This window comes from Myripristis murdjan, chromosome 14 (assembly GCF_902150065.1).
Source record: "Myripristis murdjan chromosome 14, fMyrMur1.1, whole genome shotgun sequence".
In the NCBI taxonomy this organism is placed as follows: domain Eukaryota; kingdom Metazoa; phylum Chordata; class Actinopteri; order Holocentriformes; family Holocentridae; genus Myripristis; species Myripristis murdjan.
In genome coordinates this window covers 18,068,703-18,093,967 of record NC_043993.1, presented here as the reverse complement: position 1 = coordinate 18,093,967, position 25,265 = coordinate 18,068,703, and the positions used below count along the sequence as shown (strand labels likewise).

At 41.1% G+C, this 25,265-nt stretch overlaps 3 protein-coding genes across 3 annotated transcripts in view; 1 reads left to right on the top strand and 2 right to left on the bottom strand.

Moving 5' to 3' along the window:
• The first annotated feature begins 561 nt into the window (after nucleotides 1-561).
• On the top strand, nucleotides 562-5,330 carry si:ch211-266i6.3 (cytoskeleton-associated protein 2). The gene is made up of 7 exons (XM_030069219.1): nucleotides 562-747; nucleotides 1,409-1,470; nucleotides 1,621-2,456; nucleotides 3,087-3,420; nucleotides 3,523-3,583; nucleotides 4,166-4,511; nucleotides 4,698-5,330. Exons 2-7 carry the CDS (start codon nucleotides 1,426-1,428, stop codon nucleotides 4,951-4,953), a joined length of 1,878 nt encoding a protein of 625 aa, XP_029925079.1. The 5' UTR covers nucleotides 562-747; nucleotides 1,409-1,425; the 3' UTR covers nucleotides 4,954-5,330.
• A 1,258-nt stretch (nucleotides 5,331-6,588) lies between these two features.
• On the bottom strand, nucleotides 6,589-16,654 carry stt3a (STT3 oligosaccharyltransferase complex catalytic subunit A). The gene is given in 24 exon segments (XM_030069116.1): nucleotides 6,589-6,970; nucleotides 7,909-8,024; nucleotides 8,361-8,549; nucleotides 9,141-9,243; nucleotides 9,362-9,478; nucleotides 9,894-10,082; nucleotides 10,931-11,074; nucleotides 11,316-11,319; nucleotides 11,509-11,540; nucleotides 11,542-11,576; nucleotides 11,579-11,608; nucleotides 11,972-12,124; nucleotides 12,840-13,017; nucleotides 13,634-13,798; nucleotides 13,907-14,013; nucleotides 14,110-14,158; nucleotides 14,160-14,201; nucleotides 14,404-14,475; nucleotides 14,477-14,553; nucleotides 14,716-14,760; nucleotides 14,763-14,836; nucleotides 14,929-14,989; nucleotides 15,607-15,727; nucleotides 16,557-16,654. Coding segments are annotated over 23 exon segments (2,109 nt in total). The 5' UTR covers nucleotides 15,695-15,727; nucleotides 16,557-16,654; the 3' UTR covers nucleotides 6,589-6,931.
• Nucleotides 16,655-17,759: 1,105 nt separating this feature from the next.
• ei24 (EI24 autophagy associated transmembrane protein) overlaps nucleotides 17,760-25,265 on the bottom strand; it is an 8,608-nt gene continuing 1,102 nt past the window's right edge. Inside the window, exons 2-11 of the mRNA XM_030069373.1 lie at nucleotides 24,893-25,029; nucleotides 23,527-23,672; nucleotides 23,303-23,363; nucleotides 22,519-22,585; nucleotides 22,283-22,407; nucleotides 21,645-21,764; nucleotides 20,117-20,228; nucleotides 19,897-20,008; nucleotides 19,455-19,529; nucleotides 17,760-19,354 (exon numbers count right to left, since the gene is read on the bottom strand). Of these exons, the coding sequence (XP_029925233.1) occupies nucleotides 19,192-19,354; nucleotides 19,455-19,529; nucleotides 19,897-20,008; nucleotides 20,117-20,228; nucleotides 21,645-21,764; nucleotides 22,283-22,407; nucleotides 22,519-22,585; nucleotides 23,303-23,363; nucleotides 23,527-23,672; nucleotides 24,893-24,934 (1,023 nt within the window). The 5' untranslated portion in view covers nucleotides 24,935-25,029 and the 3' untranslated portion in view covers nucleotides 17,760-19,191. The remainder of the gene's footprint in view (nucleotides 19,355-19,454; nucleotides 19,530-19,896; nucleotides 20,009-20,116; nucleotides 20,229-21,644; nucleotides 21,765-22,282; nucleotides 22,408-22,518; nucleotides 22,586-23,302; nucleotides 23,364-23,526; nucleotides 23,673-24,892; nucleotides 25,030-25,265) is intronic.

Below are 25,265 nucleotides of genomic sequence, written 5' to 3'. Positions count from 1 at the left end.
GACTTCCTAACAGTTTAACATTTAACACAAACCAAAATATCTTAGTATCTTAGTATAGATATTCATATCAGGGGATGTGAATGTTCATGTCCTGAATTTCCAAGTTACCTTGTCATACTGCATATATGGGCTCTTGAAGGCAGTGGAGGGTAAACCAACTCAAATCCTGTTTTAACCCTGCTTTATTTCTGCAAAATACATTCTGGCTGACATAAATGTTGGTCTTATGCTGCAAATGTTGACTATATGGTCTTTTAAGAAAGGTAACAAGGGGGGTTGAAATACATTATAGCCTATGTACATGTGGTGGTTATTTCCCTGCTGATGCTCACTGATGCAGTTGACACACATCTCCCCTCCCTGCCATGAGGTATATAGCTGTAAACATACCGCCATGCTCTGGGTGTGTGTGTGTGTGTGTGTGTGTGTGTGTGTGTGTGTGTGTGTGTGTGTGTGTGTGTGTGTGTCTTGTGGACCAGTATCCCAGGAATCCTATTTAGGTTCAAACATTCAAAAGAACAGTTGGAGCCTGTCTTCTCCTCCAGTTCCCGTTGCTCATTTCTTTTGGTTGGATTTGTTTGTCTCGCGATAACACGTTGGCCAATCGTGGTGCCGCAGCGCCAAAAGTCAAATCGGATTGTTGCTCAGGCAAAGTCGGTGAAGAGAGTGTTTTGCTGTCGGAGCGGCGTGTCAGACATACTGTAGCTGCTTTCTCCACCGTAATCTATCACCAAGGACCGCCGTAGGGTAAGTTAGCATCGATAGATACTTCATCGATGAACCCGATTGATAGTACGATCGATGCCTCTAGCAGTTACAGCTGTGTAACAAATTATGAGATTAGCTAGTTTGTCAGTTAGGTTACGGCCAAGTCAACGCCGCACCAGTTCTCATGTGCAGAGTGGAGCTTAAACTTGACGTTACACAAATTTAATGTTAATGTTGGTTCGACAACATCACCGAAGACATTGAACGAATTGAAAAACGGTGCTAAAAAATTCGGCGTAGAGTCAGTCCACTGATAAGCCGTTAAATTCAATTAAATCCCAACTTTTAGCTAACGTACTTACTGTTAATTTGGCTCACACGCTCTTCATTGCGACGCCTGATAGCCGTTGTTTGGTTTAACGTTATATATGTCGAGCTGCAGAGAGATTTATACAAGTGGCTTAATTTAGTTTTACGATGTGAAACGTTATAACGTCTGTCAACCGAGCACGTTTGCCAGATATTTTAAATGGAGTTTGGCGTGTTGGCTTGGCCGTAAGCTGTTGATGGATTGGCTGATTTCAAACCTTAAGTAAACACGAAGGCGTTTTAAACAACGTGTAACTTTGCATAGGGAGATCATATATTAAATGCAATCCTGATATTATTGCTCGTTTTAAAAAAACATTCTTTTCAACAGCTGGTTGAGACAGCACAATGGATAACGTCTCAGTTTCAAGACGGAATCACATCAACAAGAAAGTGAGTTTTCATGAAAATCGCAATAAATGTTTGTGTGTCACTGCCTTTGTGATTCCTAAGTTGCATCAGTGTTGTCATATTGAAAATCTTTTTATTTTATTCATTTATTTATTGTTATTTTTTTCCATTTCTGTGCCTTCTTTATTATAGGGAAATAAAGAGAATGCTCAGCCTGCATGTGGGAGCAAGACTTTTTCCAAAATAAATGTTTCCAAAACGACCACTCTGGCTCCACTGCACCTGAAAAGCAATGAGGAAGAGACCGTGGCAAAAGATGGCTCTCAAAAAATAAAGCTGAAACAAGTGGGTGTCAGGGTAACATCTGGAGAGGCTCTGAAGAAGGCCAAGCAGACTGATGGAAAAGTAGGTGCGGCCGCTGATGCAAAAAAACAACAAACGCTAAGTCAGGCGTTTCTCACAAAACAGGCAGTAAGACAAAGAAAAATTGTTGCAGAAGCACCAAAGCCACCAGCTGCTGTGCCTCCAACCAAGTCTGCTCCAGGCATGTACAAAGGCAAGATAGTCCAGTCAAAAATTGGATCCATTTGGAAGTCTAGTACCGCAGTGGGAGTGGCTGACCCGAAACCAGCTGCAAACCCATCAGCACCCAAAGCAGAGAGCCAAAGGGTTGGAAATTTGGCAAAGATTAGGTCCAAATCTGTTGCTGACTTGCCTGGGCGTGGTATGCAGAAACCTAAACCTACAAGGTCAAACTCGGTGTCAGATGGACTCCCTCCAGTCTCCAAGCGCCCCATCACTGGCCGTCCCATGACTGGAAGCCGCTCTGCTCTTCCTCCTGCCAGAACCGTCCCAGCAACAGTAGCCGGTCCTAGCTTCAGAAACACTACTGCAATGCGCACCAAGGCAACAGAGACACAGAGTAACAAGCCCAAGAGGCCAGTTACAGACAAGAAGGTCAACAAGCCTCCTGTCTCTAGTACCATCAGCCAATACAGAGTTACCATGGAGACCGCTGATGAGAGAAGGTAGCTTTTTTTGTACAGCCATAGTCTTAAAGAAGCAGTTTCCCCAAAACACAGCAAAACATATTTTCCCACTTACAGTATATCCATCCAGATAGTTTTGATTTGGCAAGGTTTCCAGTCTGCTGCAATCTTTCCTGTCACCAATACAATGGAGCTGGATAGGTGTTGTTTTGTAGATTCCAAACATCAAAAAATTTACATGTGAAAAGCTCTACAGTAACAGTTCTTTCTAAAAACAATGAAACCAATACCCACCGTAATCCACAGCCCTTGGGAGATGAAGAGTATCGTCTGGACATATTCCCTGCAAAAGAAACCTCACAAACTATCCTCACACAAGCAGTCTGAACTGGGAGGGGATAGATTGTTTGCCAGTGTTGTTTGGCAGGAAATAGTTCCCAGTGAAACTGTTCAGTATCCATGCCATTGTTTTTGGAAAGGGCTGTTGAGGTTTTTTTTCCCCCTTACATGTAGTTTTTTAATAGCTTAAATGGATACCCATCCAGTTTCATCAATCATACAAACTCTGGACAGACAGAATGTACCAAGGGTAAACAGGAATATATTTTTGAATTTACCTCATAGTTGCTTTATATTAGAAATGCTCAAAACTTACTGTTTCTTCCTCAGAGCTAAACTAGCAGAGTGGCTGGCTTCCAAGGGAAAGACTCTGAAGAGGCCGGCCATGGCAGCAACACATCCCAAAGCCAAACTAGCAACAAAACCTGAAGTTCAGTCTCATGTTGAGCCTCAGCCTGTTGCCCAGTGTAACCCTGAACCTCAAGCTGAACCTGAACTCAGCATGGATGCGCACAGTCCCGGTTCTACTGCTGTTCAGCTCGAAGACAACCAGAGGCAAGAGGACACGAAACACCACTCACCTCCGCTGATCATGAACACCACTCTGGAGCTGCTGGATGACTCCGACATGGATCTGCCTGAGGCAGAGCCCCAAATGAATGATGTAAGGAAACAGCCAGTATTTCTCTGTGTTAGTTGGATTACATGGAGAGAAAAGCTGACCTGTGAAGTTAGTCACCACAAATGTTTTCTTATTTTATGGCAGATTGTGGTGAACCTGTGTGATGCTTTGGAGGCCATGGCGACACCCTCTAGATGTGAGGATGGTAAGTTTACAGATTGCCTGTGTAATCTCTAAGTTAGGGCTGAGTGATATATCGATATCACAGCGATACTGTGATTTGTGACTAGATATCGTCTGGGTTTTTGGATATTGTAATATCTGACGTAAGTGTTGTCCTGTCGCGATTTTAAAGGCTGTAACACAGTAAAGAGATGACATTTTCTGAACTTAGACTGTTGTAGATGTTATGTTACTTACCTCTACCTTATTGGTTATCATATCCACATTACCAGCGACTCTATCAAAAATCTTGTGTTAAATATATTATGAAAACACCAACAGTCATCTGTACAATATTGTCACAATATCATTAGAGGTATTTGGTCAAACGTATCGTGATATTTGATTTTGTCCACATCACCCAGTCCTACTCTAAAATTGGTTAGTTGTGTTTTGCTGTGTACTTGTCACTTGGATCTCTGATCTACAGATTAATTTGAGATTCTCAAAGGCATCTTGTCTGATAGTTCACAGGATTATTTTTGCCTGCATTTTGGTCAGTGTTGCTCACATCAGACGTGCTTTTAATTTACCTTTTCATGTCCTGTCATTATTTGTCCCCAAGAACCCTCACAGACCAAAGACAAGTGTAATGATGTTGAAATGGAGGACAGCACACCAAAGGATGAGTGTCAAGACCATGTGGAGAATGAAATGCCTGAGGAATGTAGCCGTGAGCCAGAGGATGTGGAAGTGAAGAACGAAACAGAAGATAATGTGGAAAAAAATGAAAGTGATGATGAAATTAAATCAGAAAGTGATGATGAGGAAGACGATGTTGATGATGATGATGAGGAGGAGGAGGAGGAGGAGGAGGAAGAGGAAGGCAAAGATGTGACTAAGACCACACCAAAGATGGAAGGAGCTTCTGTTGTGAAATACAGCGTGAAGACAACTCCATACCTTCAAAGGTGAGGTGGTCGATTTTTATCCTACAAAGTTTTATATTTTATAAGTATTACCCACCCACCCAGATGCTCCGGGTGAGCAGTTTCATCATGCAGCAATTAATCTGCCATTTTACAAAAAGAGGAGTCTGAATTAATCTTAATCCTCACCTTTCTGACAAATTATTCTCAATTATCTGTCTCAATCAGTGTTAAGAAGACAATCGATGGCGAGGTCATTGCAAGCGGATCTCGGCGAAAGAGCAGCATCAAGGATCTCAAGTTTCTCACACCAGTGCGCCGGTCCAGCCGCATCCAGCGAAAGTCCTCCCGTTTGCCTGGGATGCTGACTGACCACGACACCTGTGTGTCTTCATTGGCTGAGCTGGTGAAGCTGGATGATGAAGCCAACGCTTACATTTACAGAAGAAACCCTGCTCTCCTTGAAGATCTGCCAGACCATTAGAGCGTCTGAGTCATGGTGGTGGTGCTGTTGGAAATGTATGGGACTGGATTTAATGGGCACTTTATGTGAATTCTGTTATAAATTGTTATTACTCTCATTCAGACAAGTTTATGAAGATCTTAAATAATACTGAATCAATCTGTCATATCGAGGAAAGTCTGTTTGAGTTGTTATCACTTCTTAAGTGGACATCTTTTGAGGGCTGTTATGCTTTCTTGTCTTCTCACTATATGGCTTTTCTTCACCATGATTGTGTTAATTTTTAATATTAAGTTTTTAACAACTGAGACGAGTGTGTTATATACACTAAAATACAAGTATCTCAGCTTCCATGTGTAAGCTTTGCTAACAGGACAATAAAGCTATGATAAAACAAAGTCTTGTGTCTAGTGTTTTTATAACCATAACACATTAACAATATTCTGTGCTTACTGGTGAGTCAGTATTTCAGTACTACTGGTAATTTGACCTGTTTCCAAATGTATTAACTGCAAAGCCAGCTAACAGCTATAAGTAAAGTCATCCTTCCAACAATAAGGTATGTATTACAGTGGCTGAATACACATTTCATAGTATGTGTGTTTGAAACAAGCATGGATGAAATGCAGGAATCCTCATCTCTCCAGCAATGATGGAAATCCAATATTTCCTCTATTCATTTAGCAGAGACCCACCACTGCAGCAACAGAAAGTTAAAATTTAAAGAAATATTGAACAATATTGTATAATTATCTAAAACTAAAGTAAGTCTAGTCCAAATGTTTTAGTTATTGATTTCATAATTAAACATTTTTAGAGCTACAACCTTAATGTAAAAACTATCCAAACTGACATGTGACAACACCAGACACGAAATGCTTGAGTTTGAATGATTATAAAGAAATGCAGCAACTCGCAGCCCAGTTTAAATTTATACTAGGTGTATGCTAGAGCTCTTATACCACATTTTCAACAGATGTGACTCTCCAAATGAAGTGAGTGGATAGCACAAAAGGCAAGAAACCATACTTGTTGAAATACAGTGGTCCCTCGCTATAACATGGTTCACCTTTCGCGGCCTCGCAGTTTCGCAGATTTTTTTTAGTGCAATTTTGCATTTTTTTTTTTTTTTTTTTTTTTTTTTTTTACAGCGCATTGTGTTCTGCGTCCTGATTGGCTAAGGGACTGTAGACCATTGTCAATCAATCTCCTCCGTGCCGTGTCTCCTGTACAGTACAGAATGCGTTCATTCTATAATACTGGACTTATTTTTCTACGAAGGTTTGAACTTTGAGAGTGTTTAAACAAGAGAGAAAAGTGAGAAAATGTTAATGCCTGTCTGAGAAAAGTGTATAAAGTGTGTAGTGAGGGGTTTTACAGCCTTATAACATATAATTGTAAAAAAATAAAGCTGACTACTTTGCGGATTTCGCCTATTGCGGGTTATTTTTAGAACGTAACTCCCGCGATGAACGAGGGACCACTGTATTGCACATTCTCATCTAAAATCTCCATGAATGCTGTCAACTGACTATATGGATTTAGATACAGTTCCTCTTAATACTCCTGTTTTGTTGATTCACCTCAGAACAGAATCAAAAGAAATTACCGTCTACTTTCTTTAATGCACAAACAAAAGTTTACAAAGACAGAACGCCATTTTGTCACATTTAATCCCACTTTTATTGACCACATTGCAAAAATCCAAACCTCTCTTAAATGAACATCATTTCTGTTGGCCACTTGATTGCAGATATCACCTCCTGATATCAGATTGGACGTTTTAACACCAGCTCCCCCTGATCCCAGATGAGACATTTCATCGTAACAAATAAAAAACAAAAATTATCCACAAAAACAAAATCTCTTTGCTGCAATTCACTCCCCCCCAGAACAAAAGTATAAAAAGTATTTGTTTCCCACTCATCTGCTGACCACAGGGGAAGGCGTTCAGTGCTGTGTGCTAAAGGGGTGCTGGACTGCTGTTCGATTGAAGGTCTTATGTCCTTGAGAGCCCTCGGTTGTCCAGGTCTTTCACCTGAGAGGTTGAACACAGGATTGAGTTAGAACAATGTTTATGATGCTGCTGTCCAGAACACATCTGCACTCTCTTAATGGACACAAGGCAAATATATAATATATGTACACACTTCTCCTTTAAGCAAAGTACAATGAGCTACTTACTAAAGAAAATATTCACTCTTCACTTCCTGATGATCTAACTTTCCCTCAACCTGTGTCGTGTACTTAACGATTGATTTTATTTTTCACAATGACCTATGTTCTTTATTCAAAATGCAACACATTTTGTGGTTGTATTGCATTATTGCATTCTGGTTTGTTGTGGGTACTTTTCTTGGAGAAACTGGTGACTGCCTCCTCTGCACTTGATTTCTCCTTGTGTGATTTTTGAATATTGGTACAAAATAGAGAGAAGTCCTTGTTCTTTGATTCTGAGACTCTGACACCAAAACACGGTGCTTATAAAACAGAAAAAGTGGGAAGCTGTATAAGGGACAAAAATCAGTAATTCATTTACTTTCAATATTGGTGGCAAGTATAAGCACTTAAAGCAAAAAACAGACACAAACAGGCTTGGTTTAGCATCTGCTTGCCTGCAGCACTTTTGAAGCTTGGTGCTCGTGGTGCTTGAAGTGTGTTCCAACTAAGCCTGCTGCCTGAGGAAAAGGGCCAACACTGTAGTACTGATGAATATACACTAATAGAAATTTAATAAAATGCCAAATACCAAACAAGACATCCGCCAGTCTAAACTTGATCAAGACAAAACAAAATGATGAGGACTAAATTAGAGTAGTATAGGTAGAAGTGGTTTCAGGAATTTACCTGAACCACTACACCAGTTCTGGGCACCTAATAATCCTTTGAGAGAACTGATACTGATACTGATACTAAACAAACCAAAAACAAAAGTCGAGCAGAGGAATAAGTTATCTAAACAAACAGTCGTTTTACCTTGTATATCCTAACCAGCCAGTGTTCTGTTGTGTAGGCCTCCTCCAACACATCCAGTTCAAAGTCTTTGTTCCCAATCTCGGCGTTTCTCACTCTGTCATAGCCGGGTGGGCGCTCTGAAGGGAACATCACAACACTGAGATTAAGGCAGGTAAAAACAACTGCATTTGCATGTGTTTGCTACCAGTTTGTCCAAATGATGCTTAGAAGATAGCAAATCACCAAAATGAAGGTTGCTGTTTCATATTTACATCTATCACATCTTAGTTCTGGAGAGGAACAGCAAGGTATTTGAGGCAAAAATGATCCAGAGCACTGTCTCTAATAATGATAATAATAATAATAAGAATATTAAATGTTTCTTCCTGTAAGACAGTCTCAGTATGCATCTTACTGCCAGGTAAAAGCAGGCAGCGGTGACAGGCTGACATGACTGGGCTGCAGGTACTCACTGGCCTCTGTGTAGACCTGGCCAAAGCGGTAGTAGCACATCTTGTACATGAGGCAGTTGAGCAGCACAGGCGAGCCCTCGCGGTCCACTCTGAACTCCCCGGTTGGGGTGTAGTAGTCATGCTCCTTGATGTGCTTGCCTGTGTCTGTGCTGCCCCCGATACGCACCATCCACAGGAATTTGTTGATGTCTGAGGAGAGACACAGAGAAGACATAGACTGGAGACGTGCTGACAAAAACAACTAAAATATTTTAGAAAGCAAAGAAACAGACATTTTTAGCAACTGCTACAAGGCTTATTTTTGGAGGTTTCCCATCATGGCCCTGAAGTCAAATTTGATGACTTTTCCATATCTTTCCATATTAAGTAAGAGTGCCTCTGTGGCCTAAGAATATCATTCCTTCCTGTTTTGTTTTTCAGCTAACACAACTTCATTTAAGGGGTAAACTGGTCTGGTTTGGTTCCTGTGCAGAAAACCAGCTGAAGCCGATCTAATGGGATTAATATGTGAACTAAGCTGTAAAATACAGATAATACAAAGACTCCCACATGTATCCTGACTTCCTCAAAGAATTTATCAACTTCCCTGTTTATATTACACGTTTCCATGATATTCCAGGAATTCCATGACCAGTCTATGGCTCTTATGCAAGGAGGGATGATACGAGACCAAAAGATGCTGAATTACATCCAGAACCACTAATGCGTGTTGCTGGCACACATTAGAAACCTAACCTGCTGACCCTTCCAGATGCTCATCTACTGATATTTGTTACATACCATCTGAAGAATATCCCGTCAGTCCTCCAAATATGACCAGGACGTAGCTGACATCCAGCTCCCTCATGATCTCGTACGCCCTCTCCTCTGTGGACGCCATGGCCTGCAGAGCAAGAAAACAACATCCAATGCAACTGGAGTGGCAACGTTCTAAACTAGGGAATCTCCCAAGTTACCCTGAATGTCAGTTTACTTTATCTAGACTGGAAAGAGCAGCTCACCTGTCCCACTCTAGAGATGTGTGTGTTGTTCCACGTGTTGTTGTCCACTAATATGGTTCGATTAGCCATGGCAGTTATCTGATAGCCGTAATCCCACCATGACATGACTTTGGCATCCTGGGAAAACAATGAAACAGTTAATGGAAGCGCACTCTATAGTCCAACATTGGCCCTGATTTCACACAAGACACAAACAACAGCGCGCGTGATGGCACATCTGCTGCCAGATCGCTCCAGGGACTGAAGCACCACAACTGCAGCAGGAAATTCATGCATGTTTAAACTGCTCTGCCCCCAAACTCATATTACCATTTATTTTCAATGTTTCAGTGTTAAACTGATTTTTAAAAACATTTTTTTTTTTTTAAATTTAACTTGACAACCTATGCACTGGCTAAATAATTTCTTCCTTTTGATATTTCAAAGTTGAGACTAGTGTGAGGAGAAGCTTTCACCACCTCAGTAGAAAGTGTTTGTCTTCCTTTCTGCAATTTGTCATATTAAAAACAAAACGTCTTAAGGCATGCCTGACCTCAGGGGTGTTGTGGCGGAGCCAGTAGTACGCCTCTCTGAAGTCGTCGAAGATGATGCGGCTACCATCGCCTCCACGGGCTGACAAGACAATGGAGGGAGAGGAGTAGGCCTCGCTGGTCACCCAGGTGGAGTGAAAGGTGTACGTGATGAGGAAGAATGCCATGACCAGAATCATCCCACTGGCAACCTGGTGAACACATGCAACACAGAGTGAACAGTTATGTAATCAAACGATACAAGATGACAGATGGCACTGTCTATCAGATTCTGCATGTCAAGAATCATTTTTGTGACAGTGACTTAATCCAACACCAGCTTACCCACCTACAATGTGTTCCTGCGTAGCTAAATATGAATTCATGTATCTGTTCCCCAGAAGCTTGTTGTGCCAACCTTGGGTAATCTGTAGCCTAGGTATTCATTTAGGACTGTATCAATAGTGTAAACCTAAGACAATCGTCACTGTTACAAGCACAATGAGAAAGATTCAACACAGTCACTCAGCCGAAAAAGTCTACCCTCAGCCCCACCCTCTATCATAATATTATCAAATTCACTAACGCACTGCTGTTTATCATCTGCCTGACTTGGGAGAGCTGAAGAAAAATCCAGACCAGATCAAAATGATGCAATATAGCTGCAGTCAAGCCAGTGGGGATTTTTTTCTATGCCTTCAGTTGTTTTGTTCCTACACAACTGCCTCAAGACTAATTTTGTTGTGTCAGAAATATTTTCTCCTTCTACAATGAACTTCAACTGCAAAATCAGATCTGTAAAATGGTGAGTAAATTACTAGCAATTGACTTTGAATTTGCATCTAAAATGTTTGATCTTTGTCTGGTTATTTAAAACAGCCCTGTTGTTTAAATAACCTGTACATACAATGTCCCTGTTTTGTGGTGTAAAACAACCAGTTTACTAAAACATATCAGCAGTTGGTAACCTGCAACCAAAAATGAAAGATGAAGAATATAGATGATAGCAGCCTTAACTGCTACGGCCAGCACACTGTACCAGACTCTCTGTGCTTATTACCTCATTTTTGATGGGGTAGGTGGAAGTCCTGCTGTTCTTGCTCTTCTGTCTGGCCGATGACATCCAGGTTCTTCATGTAGGGGTTAGAACCTGGGACACGCCGATGCCTGACAGGATGCACATGACTGGGGACCAAAGACCAACCTCAGACGCACCTGAGGAGGCAGCAAACATGGAACAAATTACTGATGTCAAAACAACTCCTTCACGCATCAGCCTCGTTTAGTAATCAGTGGATCTGTGCATACAGGAGCAGGCCAACAAGCACAAAAGAAGGAGGTCTAATGTTCTAATGTTTAACGTCTAACTAAGGAGGACTAACACTTTGATACAGACTGCATCTACATCATGAACTGTTAGTCTTTTTGCACCTTAAATAAGAAACTAATCTGACTGCATTGCTCCAGAGACTCCTCTTTTCATACAAGTGGATGCACTTCAGTGGGTTAATGTGTACGGTGTGCTCTTACAGCGACTGATCATGAGGCATGACAGCACAACTACCTTGATATGTTATCAGAAATAAAACTGGGCCTCAGTAGCAGAGGGTGAGAGTTGATTTCAGAGACAATGAAGACCTTACCATGACAGCTGAGAAGTACATGCTGGTGGACTCCATACATGATGATGAAGATCCTGGCATCGACAAGTTGTTGAAACAGTAGTAAAGACCCACTGTAACAAGTGTAGACAAAATGTCAGTCAAAGCTTTTGGTAGGGAACTGGAAACCTCATATCATAACGTTATTATATTACAAGGCAAATACTAATTTCACAGTCCGCAACACAGTGAGTGGCATTTCAAAATTTTCATAGACTGTTAAGTTACATAATTTAACTACATTTTTTTTTTTTTAATGAATCACAAACTAGTTAAAATAATGTAGGGATCTGCTCGTCACAAGTTCATAAGTCACAGTAGTATTAGGTTTTCATTCTAAGAATCTTCTGCAATGCACTGTTTGTTTGGCTCAATGCACAGAAGCTAAGCAAGGGGGAACTTAAAACATGCATGCGGATATTGTGTCTCTACCTCCCTGGGGAACATGAAACCCAGCAGCTGCAGGTCAACGTAGTAGGAGGACCAGGTTGTGGGCTGATGCTCAGAGACAGAGGCGATGATGGGGAGTTGTTCCTTAGCATAGGAGGGGTCCAGTAGGGAGTAGAAACGACCCTTCCATGGAGAGATCTTACCTGAGGGTCAACATAGAGATACCACTGTAGGTACGGCTTGGGCACAAGGCACAAAATCATTTCATCAACCCTCCACATGGCTATACAGTTATCATGTGGGCTGCAAAGGTCTTCACAGAGGCTGACTGCAGATTTATGTAAGTTACTGCAAGATTGTTTAACATATTTTAATTTAAGACAAATTAACCCCTGAATACAAGCTGGCAAGTGGGGGAAAAAGCAGCAGGTTATCATTTCTCACTACAATAGTACTGTGCTGAGAAAACATTTTTAGGACCCCTGAAATTTAAAAGTAATAATTCATTAAATTTTAATACCTTATAAAGTTTTCAATTTAGATAATTCACTTTGAAACTCTTAACGAATATCAAGGGACTGGGTACCCTACACTGCCATAAAATCAAAAGGTTGATATACAAAAATATAAGGAATTGAACATCATTAAAAATAAGCTGTTCCTAGAAAACAGAAAAAGCAAAATATAGGCATGGTAAATACATATAGATGCCTTTTTTTTTTTTTTTTTTAAGTAAATCAGATTTTAACGTCTAGATATATTTTTCACTAGCAAATGAAGCATTACCTGGCTCATCTTATATAATATATATCTCTTAATCCCTCTAAGGCAACAAGCCATTGTGTATGCCCTTCATTCACAGGGAGGTCAGAGGTTAGGCCTGCACCAGTTTTTGTGCAACACGTCGCCGTCTCTTACCAGTCAGCATGAGAACAGCTCCACAGAGAGCAGGATGAAGCAACCAACGAGATCACGCTCTGAACAGGACCTCAAACTGCTGGGCGTTGAGTTTGCTGCGCAGGTAGTCCACAAAGGCATGGATCTGGCACAGTCCAAACACACCGAAGGCAGCCATGTGCTCTGACGACTGCACCGGCTGAGGAGGGAAACAAGAGGGTTAGCTGTGCTTAACAGAGCAGTGTTGCATCAATCAAGGGCCATAAATCTGAAGATACTTTTTTGGGCTGTACCTTCTCAATAAAGTGACCATGAGACTCAGTTTGGGGTAACTTTGATGCCCAAAACTCTTTTCCCTGAAATGTGACTCAGCTTTTGTAACTCCTTTCAACCAGATGTATTATAGTTGCTTTTCCCCAAAAAACCTTGATCATGGTAGGCCCAAAATTGTATGGTTTTAAGTGAAAACAGGCAAGTTGAGGGAGAGTCAAGTGAAAGTGCACAAGGATGCAATTGGATGCAACACAATTCATTTTAAATGGAAACATAAGAAATGTGTCTTAGTAGTAAGTTCAGTAAAACATTTATTGTGAAGGTTCATAGGGAGCCGCAAATTCATGGCAAACAAAAATGTCCTTTACATGCTTTTAGTGAAATAGTAACACAGGCAAGATTACTTATATTATGGTCATCTCATATAAAAATGCCCTGTGAGCTATATCACTAGTGATAAGCTGGAAAACACTACAGCCAACTGCCCTATTCATTCCAGAACAAACAATATGCAATGCGACGAGTATGTTGTTTATCCTTACCTGGAAACCGACAAAAGAGATCTGCATGGAGAGGATGGTTCCCAGGCAGTAGACAGTGCAGTAAGCCACATAAATGCGGTGGGAGAATCGGCCAGTGAGCATCAGGACAAGCACATGGAGGGGGATCAGGTTGATCAGGAACACGTAGCCACCCCAGGAGGAAACCTACATACAACACATGCACACCTCATCAAGACCTCTGAACACGTTTAATACACATGTGACATATCCACCTGTAGATCTCCTCCGCTCCAGTGTGGATTAGTTGCTCACCATGTAGAAATAGGCCAGGGCACACATGGACGACCAGTACACTGAGCCTGTTTTGACAGCCTTGATCCACATGTAGTAGGTCAAAAGCATGCAGAAGATGGCGATACCTAGGTAGAGCAGGGCAGTGGTATTTAGATTAATGTATTATAACCGATGGCAGATATTTTCTAGAAATAACAAAACTGTACATTTTAGGCGTATACCTTCATTATCGTAGGAGCCGGCAACGGAACGAGAAATATAACCGGGCACCCACTGCAATCATCGCTGCAGCCAGAAGCCCAGCACCTGCATCCTGCATGGACACAAAGACCATAAGTGGAAGTGAGTGCCACACTAAGCCAGTCAGTAGCACACCAGAATTATACACTACATTTCAAAAAACACTTGAAGGCAGCAGAAACTTCACTTCTTCACAGGAACTGAATGAAACAACAACTTGCTTTACACTGAAAACCTACAATAACAGTGTATTGTGCATCTTATATCAGTTATACCTTGAGCTCCTTTGTGAAGTGGTAGGTGACTATGGCAGTGAAGGAAGAGAACAGGTGGGTTGCCAGGAAGACCACAGACGTTACGGATGTCAATAGTGATGTGGAAAAAATGTAGGATGTGGTACAGGGCGGCAGAGGTAACCATCAGTCCTGGTGAGGGACAAGAGGAGGAGACAAAACGAGACAAATTCACGTAAGCTTTGTAAAAGTGCTAATGTTGGAAAACTCCAATTAATGAGGTAAAACGGCATCTCTTGTCTGAGACTTGTGCTTTTCTCCCCATCTTTATGCACTGATCATTTCAATTCCTACCTGGGTAAATGGTACCACCGATGATTCTCCCCAGCGGATACCATGCCTGTCATCAAACCAGTTGTGGAACTTGTAGAACCCTTCCTCTGCCAAGAAGCGGGTGGTACGGTAGTTGAAGTACCTGAGGATGAGAAGCAATAAACATGGCTTTGGGTGAAGAAAATCCATTGGCAACACTCGTGAATAATGATGGAGTAAATAGCAGGGACTTACGGATCAAACTCATGGATGACGCTTTCAAATCTCAACACAGAAAAGAGTCTTGTTGAGAATGCTGAAGAGGAGAAACAAAAGAGCAGATTTTACACATAGATTGACACTAAGTTTTACAGCCAAAACAGAATACATCTTTAAAAAAGCAATGCTAGTCTTGTATCTCATCACAAAATTGGATTCATATGATATATTAACCGATGAAATTTTAGAGACTGTTTACAGAAGTCTTGTGGAAAGTGTTTTAATACTTTTGATACGTGTACATGATATGAGCACCTTGGGTCTAAGACGAAAAATAGACCTTCTATAATTATACACACAGGCAGTGAAATTGTTGGCAAAGAGCATGGCCAACTTGGGTGTATATATAAACTACAGGAGAAACAAAAACCTGGATAAATAGTGTCAGATCCTGTTGATCCCCTCTTTAAAGAATTCATAAAACTGCACTCAGGAAGACTCTCTAGAGCCCCTGCAGCACTCACGTACATGTCATACTAAATGCAATAACACTGCTAAATTCAAGAACACCATTGCACTATTGTATGCATTGTGATTTACTGGAATGTGTTTTAACTAACTTGTGGAGCCAAAGACAAATTTCCACACCCATGTACAATGCTGTAGATTCAAGCAGCACATGCTTTCTTAATGTCTAGGTGGTGGGGGACTCACAGAGGACAGCAGCCATAGACAGGATGAGCAGCTTCAGCAGTGTGTCCTGTTTCTCATAGGACAGACGCAGGAAGCCCAGCTTGGTCATCTTGAGGAGGTTAGGGAGTGCTAACCGTACTACCTGTGGGGAGGAACACTGTCACTGTAAGTCTCCTCCATTAAAGTGTAGGGAAGCAGATGCACCTTCTCTGATAAAGTCCAAAATGCAATTCTAAGTAAGCACTCAGCAAAAATGGAAATCTGATTACAAAACGAGAATCTTTTTTTTTTTTTAGATGTATATATCTAATGTATAATAAATCTCAGAGTGTGATCGGAGAGTTAACTATGCGTCCAGCCCAACCAGATAAGGCCACGCACAGTCTGATGTGGCGAGAGGAACCAGGAAGTGCCCACTCAAGGAAAACCCTGATAACTTCCAGAGGAAAGGGAAAAAAAATCTCTGCAGGAACATTTTTATCCTCACATTTGCATCCCCAGCAAATTGACCATCATGCAAAACACAAAAGCCCATCATTAAACTAAAGTCAGCTCTAATACTAGCTAACTTCCCCAGCAGCACTGGAGCAAGCATGTTAAATAATGACAGCTAGTCGCCTCTACAAACATCACACCGGCGAGGAAAGATACTAACTTGATATGCACGTTCAGAGTGAGTGCAGACACTGTTGTTTAATCACTACGTGTGGAAACCTGATCATATTCAGTGAGCATCAGGCCGGCTACTGCTGATGCTGCTGCCATTCAATGTTAACGTTAGCTTAAAGTGTGACAGTGGCTGGGTTAGCTAGCAGGCTAACAGTTACAGTGTAATAAACAGCGCGGCCCCGCACTCTTACTCTGAAAAGACCAGCCACTCACTCAAATGCAAGAGAAGAACATCAGGCTAATGGTGCAAATAGTTGTTTTCAGCTGGCAAAGTCAGTTATTTTACATTCAGCAACACTCACCCGCTCTGCTCCTGTTACTCATACACTTTTCACACACAACCTTCGCCGTGCACTAATCCCGCCCCTAGCAGACCTCGCTTTACGCTTATTGGCTTGAGCGTAGACGCCGCACGCCTCTGATTGGTTAAGCGGCTGTCATTCAGACGTGTTCCGTGCCTACCGAGGCGCTCGCTGCAGCTGAGGTGTAGTGACGTGTCCTTAGTGAGTGCAGGAACGAAGCGTGCTGCCCCCTGCTGGTCCAAAACTCCGGGACATGTTTGACTGCAGGAATTCAATGTATAAATGCTGTCAGAAAACAATACAGTTCAATACTAGCAATCAATAAATCAGCTACTCAGTAGTCAAATGCGCTGTATCTTAATAAATACACTCTGCAACTCTAATATATTTTTTTTAACTCGTTAATGTTCCTGCTGTCTGAAATTGTGAGAAGTTAGTATATACTTTGCTGCTTGTCCCTCCAAGGATATAGTCCCATGGTAAAGTTTCATTTGAGCAATGGGTTTCAAAACTGCAACAAACTGATTTGAATGGAGGTAGTTTCTCATCTTAGTTTCTGTTACCAGGCAGTGCAGTCTTCCTCCACTGATTGTGGTAAACCCAATGACATTGTAGGGCATTGTTTCTAAACTCTATTAAAAGAAATGCCACAATGTAAATTTAACTTAGTTACTTATGCTGCATTTTAAAATGCTTCAGTTATTTGTATTTGTTTATTCATTTATTCAATCAGCTTATTATTTTTTTATTGTGCTCCATCTGTAGTCTATCAGGAACTTGGATGTCCAGCTGGATGTTTAATTTTCTGTTTCAGTAAATTATCACTGACATTTACAGGATGGAGGATATTCTTTGGAATTTTCCACATCTTTTCACCTCTCAACTTAAGCTGTTATTACACACTCAAAACATTTCAGTAATGTTACATTACTGGCAGATATTTACAGCCTAAGTAATCCTGGAAAAAAAAAAAAAGCAAAAGCACATACTCACAGGACATCACATGACAGTTTTACAGCCAAAACAACACAATAAGTCCAGGCGACCTGTGTGAGAGTTAGGCCTTAAAGGGTTAAAATAGGACTTATATTTTATGTTTTATAGCTTTCTAATCTTGTGGATCTTGTGATGGTGAGCTTAGCACTGACACAAACACCTGTCTAGTCTCTACAGTGGCAGATAAAAAAAACATCAACACACCGGTAAAATTTTGAATACTGACCAATTTTTATTGAAATTAGACGTATTACTTTTACAAAACCTCACTCACAAATATCAGTCTGCACAAACACTATGCACTTCTTACAATTACATACCGTTTCAAAAACATGGCCCCTTCCCATGGCCATGAGCGATCAGTGAGAGAAAGGTTGGTGACGGGTTCACCTCATGGTGGGAGTCTGGTCAAACAATATGAATGTAGTAACATTATATACAGCACAAAAACCAAGAGGCCCGTGGTCTGTACAGACGACTTAAGATTTGCTTCTGCTCTCGGGGGAAAACCAGACCAAGCAGGCCAATGCTGTTTCCCTATCCGTTAAGGTATGCATCGCCCTCAGAGGGAACGCCAGACGTCAACTATGCGACTCCTTCCTATATTATAGAGCTGTGTGTTATACTGGTTGAAGTGAATTAAACAAAATGTAGATGAAGCGGTTTGGCAGTGTCATCTGACCCAGCAACAGAGTCATGTAGCTTCACCTACCAACTACACACCAACTGAAAACCCCCACCCCCAAAACTTTTATTAAATAGACAGCTTTTCCTTTGCCTGGATCAGCCCCAGAATTGCTACATTTCTTCATGCAGTGAAATGAAATGTAAATTCAGGTTGAAACTCCAGGCAAATCTTTATCACCGCATGAAAAGAGTGATTTAAATTGGATTCAGTTAGTTCAGATGACCAGTCCTTTTCACTGGATGTCTCCCCCCACCCCACCCCCTCTTTTGCTTGACTTGTAAAATCCACTAAAAACAAAGCACTTTCAGGATAAAAAAGCCTCCCTTTTTTTTTTTTTAAACTGTACAGTATTATTTATAGAACTCAGAGGGAATTGCACGGACATCATCAGATGACAGAGAAACCAATATTCAAGTGCAAGCAAGCATTCAATCTGTAAGGAAGGAATGTGACTTGCAACATTGAAAAAATGTAAGTGATAGACAATATTGTCTGTGCTTTGCTTCTGAATGCAAACAAGCCCCATCAAAATATAGCAGAGCTTCCTTCTTTAAGTCACATTAACTGGATTTAATGTATTAATAAACTGAACATGACTTCTTGTGCTGTACTGGATTAATGGAGGGGGCACTCAAATGGCACATGATACATCAACAAAAACTCAAAGAAAAAAATCTGAAAGCAAACAAGAAAAGTACTCAGTATGTGTGTGTTTTGAGTTTGAGGCACAGGGCAGTCAATCAATTTTTTTCTGTCAGAAAACGTATCTGGTGGGCAAACGAATAACCAAAGGGCCGCAGATTAGTTAAAAACATGTAAACCCCTTCTGCTTAACCACACATCATCTTCATTAAGTGAAATCCTTCTTGAAGAAACACTTTTTCACATTGAGTGAGGCTGCTCGTCAGCTGCTCTCCTGTGTCCTCCCAGTGGATGAGCCTGGCGGGGCGGTCACTGGGTGGGCAGGAGTCTCTGGCGGGTCGGGGAACTGTGGGGAGATGGCAGCTTCTCTGAGGAGGCGGACGAGGTCAGGGACGACTGCAGGTGGACAGTCTTGTGGAAAAGCTTGTTGCTGATCAGCACAACCAGGGAGAAGAGACGCAGCTGGAAGTGGCTGAAGGAGGGAAAGGGAAAAAAAACACACCAATGTGATCACCGACTAATTAATGGAAACGAACCAGCATTTTTATTCAGTGTCATTATATTCCACTCACTAGAGCTTTGTTGGTGTCTTGGCCTCGTTAGCGCTGATGATGAAAAGAGGGAAGAGGATGGAGAACAAGCAGCCACTACATAGAGAAGAAAAAAACAAACCAAATGAATTCAAAAGTCTCAAAAATTCATGTCTTTGTATTAATGATCGTTCTGGCAATCATGGATGTTGGCCCACTCTCCAGAGTGCCTCTCTCGTTCATGTTTTTGGGTAAAATGTAGGTAGAGGGACTTCTTAGATGTCATATATGTTTCTAAATTTTCTAAAAGGTACAGTAGTGCATAAGAAATAAGTTTATGCTAGAGAAATTGGCTTAACATTCACTATGCCAAAAATTATCTTTGAGATCACATTTACACCACTGTTGAAGTTTTTGAGCTCTGTTGGGTTTCACCACACAGCAGAAAATGTGTTTGAATGGTCTTGGGAGTTAGCCATCTTACCTGATAATATATGAGGAGGGCAGGGCGGTCAACAGAGCCATTGGCAAACCAAAGCCAAAGTAATAGGGCCAGTTCCTCTCAATGTTGGACAGCCGTTGGTGCATTTCAATACCTTCAGATTACATACAACAGAGACACATTTGATCGCATCCTTCTGTGTGAGCACAACACCTGGTCAAGATAAATCTTTGTGTGTGAAGGAACAGATGGAGTGTCTCACCATGGTTGAACCAGCGATACTCAAAGCAGTACAGGGAGTAGAGCAGAGACATGTGGAGGAGGCTAATCATCTGTCCAATGGCATCAATGGGGAAGAGGCTAACAATCATACCCTGCAGGAACACCACATAAACCACAAACTTTAAAACACCAAGGTCTGGACTGACGATGAATACATTGTGAGGGGGGCAATTTTGTGCATTTTTGCCTCTTAGCTACTTGAACTAAACAGAGTAGAGGCTATCTAATTTCTGAAGAAACTGATTCAAATCAAGTTGTTGTGTAAACAAGCTCTTGAAATGAGAACTGCAGGAGAAAATAGCCACTTCATCACTAATTGCACACTTCTGTCAGACAGAAGCTTTCAAAACGAAACATGGTTTGATTGGACTTGAAAATCTAGGATGAAAACTCCGTGTGTGGCTTGCCTGACTTGCTGGTGACGATGCCTGCGTCTTATAGAGCTGATAACAGCCATTCTGACGGTTCAAAGACTGTACAATGTCTTAAGGGCCCTTTTCAAATACAAGTTACAGTAATTTAAGGAATTTGGTGATGCAAATTGTTAGTGAAATGGGTGCTAACATTGTTTGGATGGCCTTATCTCTACATAAAAATAGCGCCTCACTTAACAGCCCACAAATTACAGTCTAACTACGATATCTACACTGTAACTATTGTGAGTATGACGTTTGTAGTCAGAGTATGAACTTTTTTGTAATTATGGTGTAATTACAGGATAACAAAACCAAATTCTAGGAAACCAAGGTATAACAACTTTGTAATTATGAGAAACTTATGAACTACATACTGTGTAATTCGGGCGTAACTCTTTTGTATTCATGAGGTATAGACAATGTGATACGGCGTAACAAAACCAAATTCTGGGGAACTAAGAAGTACCTATGTAATTATGAGGTACTTATGAAATAGTTACTGTGTAACTGGAGAGTAACTTTTTCTTTCCAGTAACTACAGGTTTTGCGGGCTGTAAAACCAAGCTTGTTACTCTTTTGTTATACCAAAATTTACACAAACTACTTCCTGAGTCCCTCATAACTACAACTTTATAAACTCTTAGTTCCAAAGAACTTGGTTTTGTTACCCATTATTTACACCATAATTACAAAAAAGTTTCACTGTAGTAACACCATAATTTGCGGACTGTGCAATGAAGTGCTACCCAAATGTATGTAGGGCAAACCATAATGTTTACATATATTTTACATATGCATGACCATGACAACAAAGAGGCTTCACTTTTTGACCTGCACTGTTAAGCAGCTTTGCACCAGACTAGTGAACAGCGTGGCTTTCTTATTCAGTCATTTTGATGATGCAGGGCGCTAACAGCTCTGACTGAACCTAAATACTCTATGACATTTTGGCCCCTTGGCGAAAAAGATAAAGCAGCACTAGGTAAACATACTATGAATGCAAATCCAACATGACCATACTTGGTAAAGAGACTATGTAAACAGGGAGAGTTTTTAAAGCGAAAAATGAGGTTATGGTGTGCAAATATGTACCTGAATGAGGAAGAGTGCCTGGAGGAGGAGGTTGAAGAGCATGTCTGCGATGATCTTGCTGACGCTGGGGAAGGGCTGGGCTTTACAGCCAGACACCTCAAATGCCAAGTCAGCTATGTCCTACGACAGAAAATAAGACGCTGATATTACTGAAAAGATACTCATATATTTATGTGTGTCTCTTTTCAAACTACAAAAAGCATGTGAAATATCATGTGGATACATCACCGAAGACCCCAGTGTGATTTTTAAGTTTTTCTGGTTTCTGGTCAGATTATGTGATAGGATCCATGCACAGCATTATTAGACTGTTGTAATGTCACAGTGACATCATTGTTGTTTATTTTCTGCACTGTTTTGCCAATATGTTGTCACTGTTGGCTTACAGTGTTATAACTATGACACAGCACAAGCCACATTACAATACAATGCCAGAAATGTTCTGACACTGCTAAAAAAAAATGTCAGAGGCTTGAAATCTGAAGTCAGCAACCCTTCCAATCCCCAACGCATCGTTCATGAACTAAAGATTTGCAAGTGTTGATTCTTCTGGGATTACAAAATCATAAGCAGCAATAGCTACACTTATTTAATCTGCCAGAGGGAGACATGACAAATTTATGCAATTTCTGCCTGACCTGGAACCAGATGGCGTTGACTATCTTGCTGAGGACAAACAAAGGGAGAACCCAGAGAGCACTGAAGACTGAGGTCAGGATGAACTCTAACCAGGACCACACGCTGCCATGGAGCGAGGGGTCACCTGTAGACAAAACAAAACAAAACAAAAACAAAAACACAACAGCTGTTTGACAGACTGGTTCATAACACTGATCAGAGAACCTGCCCCAGAGCTGAGAGAAGGCATACATACCGATGATTTTTGCTGTGAGAGTCTGCAGCAGTGGGATAAACACCCGATAGAAGAGAAACAGACTGAGCTGGAGAGAAACACACAAAATGCTATAGTCATTCAACCCGTCAACTCTTAGGGGATATTATACCAGTAAGACATATACATGAACTCAAGCTGCAGTTTGTAAGATTTTAAGTGCTGAAATATCTTAATTGTTTAAACAAATGGAGCACGCTGTCCTGCAAAAGGCATATTTAAGAAATCTGGCATCTCGTGCAGCCACCACAAATCCAGCATGTAACTCATAACTGTCACCATGTTTCATCAAGCTCTTAACACCCTTTAAGTGACACAAGATAGCCAATTCTGCTGGGGAAATGAAAGTGGATGTGGAGGACAAAACTGTACACCTATCGACTATTACACAGCAGGAGTTTCAAAGCTTTTAAACTGCCTTTGCAAGCTGTATTTAACAATGTTCAAGGACATTTGAGGCCTTGAATTATGATAAGACTTTTTCCAAACCTGCATACACCCTGTGTTACTCTGTTAGGGACAGAGGCAGTTACAAGCACAGAGCTCTGGCACAGCTGATTTGTTTATCAGAGCTGTCATTTGTTTAGATTTACGTTTGCAGGAATGAGGTAGCCCAAAGACTGCAGACTAGCCAACAGAAACAAACAACATATAGTCCAAATCGAGAAGTGACGTCATGGAAACGTGCAAACTGCAGGTGTAGCATCCTCAGTAGAGTATGTGTAATTTGGCTTTACTGTAACCGCAGTGAGTCAAAGCATCTTACCCAGAACACTCCTCCATTCCAGGCACAGCATTGAAAAATCCTACTCGCTAATTTGGGTTCACTGAGAGAGAAGACAGAACAACCCGATGTGACAACCACCACAAGAGCATTATGCAAGTGATCAAAAGACAGCATGCACTGGGTTGAATGACTGCTACTCATATTAAAAATGACTGGGTGTCTAAACACTGCATACAGCACATGTAGCTTTTCCCTTTGCCTACTTGTCAGGTCTGCGCTCCTCACTCTGTGCCCGTCTCTGTGCCAGGGCCCCACTGGCCCTTCTCCTCCGCTGCTCTTCCCTTTTCTGCTGGATGCGGGCATCCAGCTTCGAGATTGTTCCAATCCCCAAAATGGAGTCCTTGATCCCCTGGGAGGACACACACACAAAAGAAAATATACATCACCTGCTGTTCCTGACATATTAAATGCAATCTGAAATAGGGCTGTGAGACATTTCAGGATGTGCTGGGTAATGACGTAGTCAGCAGGCTATATTTTGGGACACCATTCAATTTCTTCAAGTATGAACATTATGATGACCAAAAACAACAACAACAACAACAAACACAAGGATTTATTGTTATCTCAGTCCTTTTCTCAGCAGTGGGTGCAAACCCTATAATATCAGATATTTTTTTTCATGACTGGCTGACCTTTACTATTTAAATAAAAAGCAAACACTGGCCAAATTCACTGTCAAACCAGTAGAACAGTCCAACCCTGCAGTAGAAATTCTTAATGGAAGAAAACTCCACAAATGACAACTAATTTCTGACAGTGAATGAGACGAAAAACTTTGAGATTTGGAACTATTCCACAGAAGCACATTATGCTTCAACTGCTCTTGCAGTAGGGCCAGGTTGCTTACAAAATTGACAAACAATAAAGTTTTACATTTAAACACAACTCACTTCCACAAAAAAAAAAAACAACCAACTAAATAAATAACCCTGCTTCATCAAAATATTAGTCTAGTAAAGTTTATCCTCATACCACTATCGATAAAACATTGATATCTAGACTGTGTATTTAGTTAGACTATTTAGACTTTTTATTTACTTACTTGGTTGCCGACTGTTATGAAAGGTTTGTATTCAGTGGGGAAATTACAGAGCTGATTTATTAAAATTGGGCAGCATACTATCACTAAGAATGTCAATAACAGAAATACTGGTCAGTTCAATTAAAATGAATCTGAAATACAGAGTAGCCACAAGAAAGCACTTAATCTCCATGGCGTATCAAGGAAAAAAACTTTTATAATTCATATACTGCACTGCACATCTGTGTCAAATTTATTTTGGGAAGATTGCGTTGTTTCTGGCACACACAATAAAATCAAGTTTCTCTGTTGGCGTCTTACTGCATTTAGATTAATATGTCAGCTGACTATATGATTTTACATTTTCAGTGAAACTACAGAAATTCCATTGCTAATATTCGAATATCTTCATCAAACACCTCCATTAGACAACAAACAGAGTTATATCTCAGTGTTTAATCCATGTGTCCAACTGTACACTCCATGCATATTTTCATGTCAGTAATGTCAGAGCCTGTGTGTGAGTTTGTGGTGCGTCTGCTGACCGTCGCAACATTGCGGAGGAAGGCCCTGACGCTGTCTGTCATCTCTGGACCAGCTGCAGATCCATCAACTGCAGAAGGAGGGGGGGCTGGTGACCTGGTGGTCAGCTCTCATGGCAGGGAGGGGCTCACCCAGTAACCTGTCCCAACGCAAAACCAAGGACACATCGTGAGGACAAGAGCAACAGGTTCAACTCTGCACTTTTGAACTTTCATGAAGAAAAACCATAGAGTCCAGAGAGCTAAGACTCAGACACTAACAAGAAGGTGACTTTGTGTACTCACAAAACTTGTGACACAGTAGCGCTACACATATTAATAAAACTGCCTTGGGTGCTTTTCACTGTGTATAAACATTTTGCTTCAATGAATCAAA